General features: G+C 43.9%; 1 protein-coding gene across 1 annotated transcript in view; it reads left to right on the top strand.

The window, feature by feature from the left end:
• Positions 1 to 8,529: 8,529 nt before the first annotated feature.
• RELN (reelin) overlaps positions 8,530 to 11,178 on the top strand; it is a gene marked incomplete at its 5' end in the record, with an annotated part of 523,328 nt that continues 520,679 nt past the window's right edge. The window contains one exon of the mRNA XM_082662360.1: positions 8,530 to 8,755. Coding sequence (XP_082518486.1) covers positions 8,530 to 8,755 — 226 coding nt within the window. The remainder of the gene's footprint in view (positions 8,756 to 11,178) is intronic.

Genomic DNA, 11,178 nt, shown 5'->3' with positions numbered 1-11,178 from the left:
AAAAATACATATATTAGTATAACTTTTTTAGTATGCTGATAATAACCATATTTCAATATAATTTGTTTCTTTATAAACCTACATATTATATTTAAAGGCATTAAATTTTTGAAAAGATTTTTCTAAGAAGAGGTCCGTAGATTTCATCAAACTGCCAAAGACGTCCTTCGCACAAACAAGGTTAAGAACATTTGCTCCCAAGCAATTCTACTCCTAGGCATCTACCCAGGAGATAGGAAAATGTATGTCCATACAAAGACTTGTATGTTAATGTTCAGAGCAGCATTGTCCATAATAGCCAAAGAGTGAATGGATCTATCCATATATTAGAGTAATACTTTAGAATCAAAAGAACTAACTGCTGATACAGGCTACAACATGGATGACCTTCAAAAACAATGTGCTAAGTGAAGGAAGCCGGATCTAAAAGAGTACAAATTTTATGATTTCATTTATACAAAATTTACAGAAAAGGCAAATCTATATATGCAAAGTAAATTAGTGGTTTCTTGGAGCTGGGGGTGAAGAAGATGGGATTAACTGCAAATGGGCATGAGGGATCTTTCTTGACATAATGGAAATGTTTTAAAGTTGGATCATGATGATGTTGTACAAATCTGTAGATATACTAAAAACCATTGAACTGTACATTTAAAATGGATAGCATTTATGGTATTTAAATTAAACCTCAGTGAAGCTGTTAAAGAAAAGCAAGGACCTTTGCTCCATTGTATGATCAGATCATTTATTTATTATTCTATTAATGGATATTTAGGTGTTTTCCATTTTTTGGTTTTGCTATTAATATCAATATTGCTATGAGCATTCTTATTTATTTATTTATTTTTATTTTTGGCTGCGTTGGGTCTTTCTTTAGTTGCCTTGCGCGGGCTTTCTCTAGTTGCGGTGGGCGGGGGCTATTCCTTGTTGCGGTGCAGGGGCTTCTCATTGCGGTGGCTTCTCTCTTTGTGGAGCACGGGCTCTAGGCATGTGGGCTTCAGTAGTTGCAGCACGAGGGCTCAGTAGTTGAGGCACATGGGCCCTAGAGTGCATGCGCTTCAGTAGTTGCGGCACGTGGGTTTAGTTGCTCCGCAGCATGTGGGATCTTCCCAGACCAGGGATCAAAACCGTGTCCCCTGCACTGTCAGGCAGATTTTTAACCACTGTGCCACCAGGGAAGTCCCCTATGCATCTTTATCTGTTGTAATTCTTTGAAGCCTGACTTAAAGGAATGGTTTTTTTTCTTCCTAGAGGCAAATTCAAATTTATTTCTTCTGGGGCCTGGAAGCAGTTTCAACCCAGGACCACCTTAAAATTAATTTTTGGCTTGAGGTTTTTGAAATAAAATGATGTATGAATTTGGGCCACAAACTCTTGAGAACCAGATTATGGTTTCACATTTTGGTGAGAGAATTCCCCTGACATCACTACTCTCCACTAAGACTGAGACAAATGAGGAAATTTTTTTCTAGTTCACCTTACCATTGAGGGTCTAGTTATTTGAGGATGGGTCATAGCTTTATGCATGAATTTCCTATCACAGTGCTTCACAAACTATCTGTGAGCCATCACAGGCAGGTACTTTTTTTTTTTTTTAATAAAATATAATCAAAATTAGTTACAAGAAAAATGGAATATTGCTTGGATGTTACTGCACTATAAAATCCCTAGAAAAGTTTCCAAACACTCTCAATTTCTGTACACATCTCAACATGGACTGGCAACAGATAATTTGTAGACCGATCTGCAAACCCCACTTTGAGTAGCACTGTCTTATCATTCTTCCCACCTTGGGCAGGCCCTAAGCTTTATCTCCTGTTTCCACACCTCATTTGGCCATCAAAATGGAAGTTCAATGTTTGTTGAAATGAGAGATGTCACAGAGTCCTGGGTGGGTTGGATACTCATTAGCTTATCTCTGGATTCTTGCTTTCACTTCGTTTTCACCTCTAAAGATTTCTCTATATATCTCACTAGTTTGGCAATGTGTCAAAAGAGGTTCCCCCATGATCCAACGGCTCCCTTTCCTAACTGAAATGTATGCATATGTTTACCAGTAGACAGGCACAAGAGTATTTTTAACCACATTTTTCATAGTTGCCAAAATCTGAAAATAGCCAACCGTTCCATTAACGATAAATACATTGTGATAGCCCTCCCCCCATATGCTATGTAGTAATAAGAACGAACAGACTATTGATACATGCAACAATGTGGATGATTCTTACAAACATGATGCCGAGCCAAAGAAGCCAGATATAAAATCGTATGTATTGTATAATTCCATTTAGATAAAGTTTTAAAACATGCAACACTAACCATCCTGAAGACATATTGCGTCCCTGCCTAAAATCCCTTCCATGCCTGGGGAAGACTGATGGCTCAGACTCATAGGCCCTCCTGCTCTTGTTCTCTGAATGCAGCTTACTTGCCATGTTCCACTTGTGAAAATGCGTTGAGCTCTACATTTAAGATTTGTTCACTTTTTCCTGCATATGTTATACTTCATTAAATATTTACTTAATAAAAATATTTTAAAATATATAAATATACTAACATATAATGTATATAAATATAATAAATAAAAATATTTTAAAAATAGTTTATCGCACAGCAACAGTCACCAAGCTTCAAAAGACTGAAAGCTGGGCATCATTCATCTTCAGCCCTTCTCTCTCCCCCCAGCCCTATCCAGTCAGTAACCCAGTCTATCACCGAGTCCTGTACTTGTCTTGTACATACTTCCCAGTTCCATCCTCTTCTCTCCATCACCTCTCCAGAACACCATCTCTCACCTGAGCTCCTTGCACCACGTTTCTAATCCTCTCGCTGCATCTACTTTTACTGCTCTCCAGTCCATTCACCCCTCTGGAACCAAGATGACCTTAAAAACAAACAAACCAACCATGACCAGGGAATGTCCCCGCTCAAAATCCCTTCCATGCCTCACCATTGTTTTCAGGAAAAAGACCAAAATCCTCAGTATGGTTGACAAGGCCCTGCCCAGTCTGGCCACTGTCCATGCTAGGGCAAGACCAGTCTCCCTGGATAATCTTTACTCCATCTGCACTGATGTTCTTTCAGGACTTGAATCTGCCACCTTCCTTTTCACATAGGCTTCTTCTTCCATGTAGGTGCTCTGGCCCGAAATGTTTTTCCCTCCTTCTCCCCACTACTTTTTACCAAAGTAACTACTCGGAGATCTTAGCTTTGACCTCTTTTTCAGTTAAGCCTCCACTGTTCTCTTTTTTCTTGCCATCTTAATTTTTAATTTAGTTTAATTTCAATTTAAATAGCTACTTGTTGTTAGGGCCTATATAACGATCTAGTTATAGAGGAACTAATTTAGGTTGGGGGGAGAGGCAGGTCAGGAAAGGGCAAGGGCAAAAACATGTAAATTGAGACTTGGAGGATGAATTGATAGCATCCAAGTGAGGAGTGAGGTGGGTGAGGGGAAAGCTGCAGGAGTGTGGTCAGGGCACAAGGAATGCGAGGGACATTCCTGAGTGAGGAAACAGCATGTGCAAATCCCTGGAAGTGGAGAAGCTTTAAAAAAGGGATTTTTAGTGTTGAATTGTTTTCTCTTTTAGAAATTTTATGGTATAATGCTTTTTTATTGACCCATGATTTAATTATTTAGTATTTTAATTTGGGGTACATTAAGTAACTTGTTCTGGCAAGACATGCATATCAGAGCCAATCCTCAAATAACCCACCTTTCCAAGTGGTTTCATTCCCTAAAGACTTAGTTAACTGTTTTTTGTTTTGTTTTTTTTTTTAACTTAAGAGCCTCAGTGTCTTCAGATTGTACATCTTATGGGTAGTAGGTTTTATAAGCTTACTAACTGCTATCTAAAGAAGGGTTTTCTTTCATTTGAACTTTTTTTTTTTTTTTTAGTTTTTCATACATTTTATTTATTTATTTATTTATTTTAACATCTTTATTGGGGTATAATTGCTTTACAATGGTGCGTTAGTTTCTGCTTTATAACAAAGTGAATCAGTTATACAAATACATATGTCATTTGAACTTTTATTACCATTTTGGAGCCTATAGAGTTGACTGATTTCACCATCTCCATATGTATATACTTTTTTGATTTTATGTACTTTTTATTTGACTTTTACATAGTAAATAAGAGTAGAGATTCACTTTCTCATACACACCAAAACGTTTGATACTTTGACTCAAAAAATCAGTGAAGGCAGACAGTGAATGAATGCTTACAACTTTAAAATGTAATTTAACAGCTTTTTTGTGTTTCATTTAGAGTCATCATCTTCCAATGATTTGAAAGTTGTGGATCTCATAGTATATAATTTAATTTCCATTGTGTTAAGATTATTCAAATGCTGGTCAGTAATTTCTACTTATCAGCAAGAAATGAATTTATAGTCTGGATGCTTAAATGTAATTTTTTGGTAGACTAATTGCTTCTCCAAAGCTCTTTTAATTAAAAAGGGATCTTACCCCATTTTAAACTCCCTTTCCCACAGATTCACTCATTTTCACCCTGACATCACCTTCTATTTCTTTGCAGATTTTTTTGGATGTAAACCAAATTTTCTTAAAGAGTATGTCTCTATTTTTCCATTAGTTCAAAGGTTTGTAGATTTTGTGGACCAGACAAATATTCCTCAAGATGTTTATTATGGCTCACTAAACAGAAGTAAGATCTAAGGGTTAGCACACGAGCTAGGAACTGGAAGTTTTGAATTGTAACCCAGTTTGCCACGTTATTGTGGGACTTAAAGTGAACTTTTCACTAGGAAGATGCTGTTCCCCATGTGATTCTATATCCATGTTGTGTAATTTTCCTTCATTTTATTTATTTATTTTAATTTATTATTATTATTTTTTGCAATACTTGGGCCTCTCACTGTTGTGGCCTCTCCCGTTGCGGAACAACAGGCTCCGGACACGCAGGCTCAGCGGCCATGGTTCATGAGACCAGCCGCTCCGCAGCATGTGGGATCTTCCCGGACCGGGGCACGAACCTGTGTCCCCTGCATTGGCAGGCGGACTCTCAACCACTGCGCCACCAGGGAAGCCCTCCTTCATTTTAAAAAAGATTATTGGGCTTCCCCGGTGGCACAGTGGTTTAGAACCCGCCTGCCAACGCAGGGGACACAGGTTCGAGCCCTGGTCGAGGAAAATCCCACATGCCGCAGAGCAACTAAGCCCATGCGCCACAACTACTGAGCCTGCGCTCTAGAGCCCACGAACCACAACTAATGAGCCCGTGTGCCTAGAGCCCGTGCTCCGCAACAAGAGAAGCTACTGCAATGAGATAACTGCACACCACAACGAAAAGCAGCCCCAGCTCGCTGCAACTAGAGAAAGCCCACGCACAGCAACAAAGACCCAATGCAACCAAAAATAAATAATAAATTAATTAATTTTTTAAAATATAAAAGATTATTAAAAAGTATTAATAATAATTAGTTGAACTGGATTCCCTGAAGAAGGTATCAGAGATGTGTGAACTTGGGCTTCTATTACTGTAAGGGCACAGGTACACATGCTAGTCCAAAGGACTGCTAAGTGGAGTGTACAAGCATTTACCCTCTTCTTAAGCAGCTCAACACCACTCAGGGCATTATTTAAACAGTCTCTATGCCTGTTAATGAACAACCACAGGGCTGTAGTCACAGATTCGAGCCTGCGTAGTTCAGAGTATAAAAGTCACCCAAATGCACATAGCGAAGTCATGCTGTAAAAGTTAAGAAAGCACAAAAAAGGGGAAGATTGGAAAATAAACTTGGTCACATAAATTGAATGTCAAGAAAGCCATGGTGAGAGATTCACAAGAGAATATTTCTTACAGAGTGAAAAGAGGGGGACTTCCTGGGAACTTGGGACCTTCTGGGAATTAAGTGCAATTGTGACCTGGACCAAGTATCAGTGCTTTACTACTTTACTTTACGGTTTATTTAAAGCAGCGACCTTGGGATCAAGCATGGCCAGATTTGATCCCAGGCTCCTCTTCTTATGGAGTGCCCTTGACAAATTATTTAACTTGTATCAATCTCAACTTTATCTTCTAAAAAATGAGGATAATTATACCTACTTCACAGGCCAATGTAAGAATTAAATGAGGTAATCCAACATTGGTTAAAGAATAATTCTCATCCCATCCCTCTAACAGCAACAAGAGGCATTCATTCCTTACAGCGGTTTGCCATGGTTAAGTGCAGGGACTCTGAAATAAGACAAAGTCACAGCTCTCTCACAATTACAGCTGTGTGACCTTGGACATGTTACTTGACCTCTCTGTGCTTCAGTTTCTTCATATGTAAAATGTACTATTAACAGTAATTTCCCCATAGGGTTATGAGGATTAAAGGAGTTAATATATGTAAAGCACTTAGGACAGTACTTGGCATATAGTAAACATTTTTAAAGTGTTAGCTAAAAATGTTCAATAGTTTTGGATTCTTTCTGGAAGTGATTCATTTTGACTTAGGATTTAGTCACATAACGGGACAGGAAGAGGTGGTAACAGCCTTGCCAGCGGCGGGCGAGTGTCTTGTAATTGAGGCAGCATCGCCTGCCTGCGGGGAAAAGGTGGTGGTGGTGGCTTTCCCTAGTCTAGCTAGGGTTGCCCTGGATGGTTGCAAGGCAGGTCCCGGTGAGAGCCTTTGTAGCCAGCAGCCAGGCTGCCTCGCATCCAGCCTTTGTTACTGACTGTTTCCTCCTTTGTGAAATGGGGATCACATTTGCCTCTCCGGGTGTTGTGAGGATTAAATGAGGTGACTTGCCTACGGCCCAAAGCCTGCACCAGCACAGAGCTGCAGCGGTAACGATTGTTACATCAAATATATACAACAGTTGAGCCCTGGCGGATTTTGAAGGAAGGGAAACCAGAAGGCAGCTAGAAGTGGCCCTTCTACCTGTCTGAACTCGGCCTGGGTAAGAGGAAAACAACCAGTCTCTTCCTTTTGCAACGAAGTGACTACAGAGGTCTCCCCTTGGAAAGACTCCCCTTGTCTTTTCGCACTCCCCCCGTCCCCCTCCCCCGCCCCGTCCCCCCAATGTAGGCAAAGACACCATCCCTTCCAATTTTATAATCTACTCATTTCTGTACTTGCGGGTTTATCTGGACTTGGTGGCAAGCCAAGGGTGGGTGGGGAGAGGCATTAAAACCTGGCAACCCCGCTCCCCCATCTCCGGATGCCGCAGGGCTCCTGCCAGCCGTCCTCGGTTAGAAACGTGCTTTTTATTTCTCTTCCCCGCAGCCTCCTGTGCAGCAGCTCATTACCACCCACTTCAATCACCGCTGCCAGCATCTCGCCAGACGTTTTCCCCTCCCCCCATTTCAGGGACATTGGTCGTAGCTGACATTTAAAGGAAATAAACACCGATTTAAAAAATTACAACCATCTCCGCCTGAAGAACCCAGCAGCAATGAATAATAGAACAGTCCAGCGAAGAGCGCCTGTCGGGGCTCAGCTCCGCCAGCCCTTCCCGCCACACAATTCCCCACACCCGAGCAGCACAAATCACCATTTCCAGGCACCACTGGAGGCTGCCAGTTCTACTTTCGCTTAATCTCATTTTAAATCCGGCTACAGATGAGGCTCGGTCGCTGCAGCGAGGAGCCGGGCGGGGGCCAGCGGGAGAGGCTCGAGGCCTGGGTGGGAAAGAAGCGCAGGGGCCCCTCGCGTTTCGGGGCCGCGGGCGGATCCCCGGAACAAGTGCGGGCCGCCGGGGGCTCCGAGGCGGGCGAGCCCCAAGGGGCGCGGGGCGCAGCCGGCGCAGACAAAGAAGCCGGCGCCCGCTCCAGTCCCCACCGCCCCTCTACTTCCCCCTCGTCTCCTCTCAGGAAAAAGGAGGGAAATCTGAGGGGCAAAAGGGACTGTCTTCTCCTTTTGCTCCTCCGGACAGCTGGGCGGGAGGGTCTCCTTCTCTCTCTCTCTCTCTCTCAGGCGTTTAAGTCCCTCCGTGCAGATTCCCGTACCTCGTGGCCCCGAGCCCCCTCCCCCAACCCGACCGACTCGCATCCCTCATCTGCCCTTCAGTGTGAGAACTGGGCTCAGGCGCCGGGCCTCGCGGAGGCGTGCGCCCTGCGCAGCGCGAGGTGCGGCGAGCGAGCCCAAGTGGGCGGGGGCCGGGCGGGCGCGCGCCGCGCGGCGCGGAGGGGCGGGGGAGCGGCCGGGGCACGTGTGGCGGCGGCGGGGGCGATTCCGCGCCCCGGGCTTTAAGAAGGTGTGGAGTGGGCCGGGCGCTTTCCCAGGCCTGGCGGAGGGGCGTCGCGCACAGGCGGCGGCGGCAGCGGCTGGGCGGCGCACCGCGGCACCGGCCGACGCGCTCTCGGCGTCCGCAGCCCGGCCCCGCGCTCCCGCGGCCCAAAGAAACTTTGGGAGCTGCCGTCTCCAGCGGAACTTCTCGGCGGGGCTCCGCGCCCGAGCCCTCGCTGCTCCCTCTGCCGCCTTCTCGCCGTCTCTCCACGCGGCTCCTTCGTCCCGGCGCCTCCAAAACTGAATGAGAGAGCGGCGCTCGGGGTGTGCGGCGGCGGCAGCGGCGTTATGGAGCGCAGTGGCTGGGCGCCGCGGACTTTCCTCCTGGCGCTGATGCTGGGAGCGACGCTGAGGGTGCGCGCCGCGGTGGGCTATTACCCCCGCTTTTCTCCCTTCTTCTTCCTGTGCACCCACCACGGGGAGCTGGAAGGAGATGGGGAGCAGGGCGAGGTGCTTATTTCCCTGCACATTGCGGGCCACCCCACCTACTACGTACCGGGACAAGAATACCATGGTAGGTACCACAGCATCTCCGCGCTCGTCGCCCAGCGCAGCTTTGTGTCCCTTTCCTTCTTCCAAGGGGCCGTTTAACCAAGAACCGTGACAACCCTTACCTCAACATTACCTCTGAGGAGGGAGAGAAAACAAAGTTAGCGGGGGATAGAGTCGCGAGTTGGGATTTATTCCCCCCTCGCCCCCCGCCCCCGCACTCCACACACTCCCCTCACGCGTCTCCCGGTGAGGAGCCGGTTCTGGTGAGGAACGCCAGAGAATTCTTGAGGTCTTTCCTCCTCCCCCGTGGTTCTAGCAGCTGACACTTGAATGAAAACGCGCATCTTGGTTCCTTAACCCGAGTGCTTGGATTCCAGACCTTTGTCCTGCTCCGGGTTCCCCCTGAAGGGTATCCGGGGGTTGCTGGGCTTTGCGGACCGGCTGATGACAGATTGACGCGCCCCGGCCCGCGGTCGCCCCGCGCCGTCGCCCGCCGGCCCGCCGCAAAGTTCTCGCTGCTCCCCAGCCAGGGGTCCCTCTCGTTTCCTTCAGTGTCAGACAACCCTCCTGACAGGGAGCGGCTGCTTCCAGCACTCTGTTCTTTTAAAAGTGGCTTTTAAAATGTCAGGAAATGGTGCTTTTTTCTGAGTCCTCTCTTACTTGTAACCTGCTACTTGTTTTTAGAATGATCTCTGTGATGTTTCTTAATAACTATGTCTTTAATCTGCACAGCTTTAATTTCCAGGTAGGGACTGGAAGTTCCTTATAATTTAAAGGTACCTTTTAAAAAAGGATCATTCCGGAGTCCTTCATCAAAATGAAACATGATCGAAGAAGGACAGTTTAGCTGCAAGCAAGAGAATTTTCTGTAGTGCGTGCGTTTTTGATATTTGAAGCTAGTAAATCGAGTATGTGGGAAAATAAGATATTGTCTATTTTCTATTACTTCCGCTAGAACTCCTGAATATTTCACTTCTATGGAGCTTTTAAGCGGTGACAGGCACTGTTTAATTAGAATTTCAAGGCAAAAATACTGATACCCAACTATTGTCTAGTGATTTCCTATTATAGTTTCCATCTCTTGTAGGCTAACAGTTATTGGTATAGCAGGAGATAATCCACGGAGCAGCTGGCATTTCAGATAAACATGGATATAAAAATGATAAGAATCCTTAAACTTTCTATTTAAAAAGCCCTTCATATCTGCTTTAAAATGTTTAGCCTAAATAAATGCTTTCTAGAGATTGAAAGTAGTGCTTTTACAACTTTCTTGTGGCATGGTGTCAGCCTTGTCTGTAGAGCAGGAGTCTAATTCGGTTGGAATTTTAGACTTTGGAATATTAAATTTCTGCAACTAGTCCCTTCTTTTAAAATGCTTATTGTATTCTCTTTCCAAGAATGGTCTGGTGTTTCTCTGAGTTCATGAGAATCTTTTGAGAAGGACCAGCCAATATGATGGCAACCCAGACCTCACCCAAAGACTGATTGATTGAGCTTGTCACTTAGTGTGACCTTTAGTAGAGGTGCTTGCCTGTTATTAGCTCTAAGTGAGAGTGGTAGGTAAGTGAGTCAAGGCTGGGCTAAAAGGTGTGATTGTCAGGTTGTGATGGAAGACCTGTGATAACACGTAGGCTTTTTTTTTTTTTTTTTCCTGTTTTCCATATCCTTTGTAAGGTGCCAGCATAGATAACTTAAAAATACCAAAATATGACATAGCCTTTGCTTTTGCTATAAAGCTAGCAAGTATAAGTCAGCCTAAGACTGACCATAATCACATCTTAAGTCAGAAAAGGAAAGAATGATAGAGAGTAAGAATACAGTGTAATACTTCAAGTTGCGTATTGTGTGGGAAAGTCTCAATTTCTACCTCTTCTATCACCAGAAAAGGTAGAGAAATTTTATTATGTAAGTTTAAGAAGATCGAATTATTATTATAAACTTTGAGAATGGTTATTGTAAGATTTTAAATTCCTGTTAACCTGTTTTGTCAAATATTTAGATTTTGAAACTGGCTGTAGCTATAGGCCTTCAGTAAGAGTTTTTCCTTGTAAAATTTTCTACAGGTAGAAGAAATGTTTAAAAATGAAATGGTGCTTACATGTGTCTCCTTTTCTTTTAGACTTTTGGAAATTAATGTTACAAATTAATTATGTAACATCTATTTAAGAATTGAACTGTTGATAGGAAAACTTAACCTAATATACTTTGGTATTAGCTCATTTTATAGGAGACCAAAGTAGGAGGTTATTCAGCCAAATTTTTTTAAAACCAAGAAATATGTAAAATATTAGCTTGAGACTTTATTTGTAATCTTCCAAATCTCTAAAATGTAACACTTATGTTAGGAAAACTCAGTCTTATCTATGATTTACATCGAAGTCAGCATTTGAGGGAATGGTTTTTGTGTGCAGCTAATGGCTGTTAACTTTTTTACCTAAAGGAATG

Source organism: Grampus griseus (genome assembly GCF_964374135.1).
Source record: "Grampus griseus genome assembly, chromosome: 9".
NCBI classification, from domain to species: Eukaryota; Metazoa; Chordata; class Mammalia; order Artiodactyla; family Delphinidae; genus Grampus; species Grampus griseus.
The sequence above is the reverse complement of the archived record's forward strand: the minus strand, read 5'-3'. Positions and strand labels throughout refer to the sequence as shown.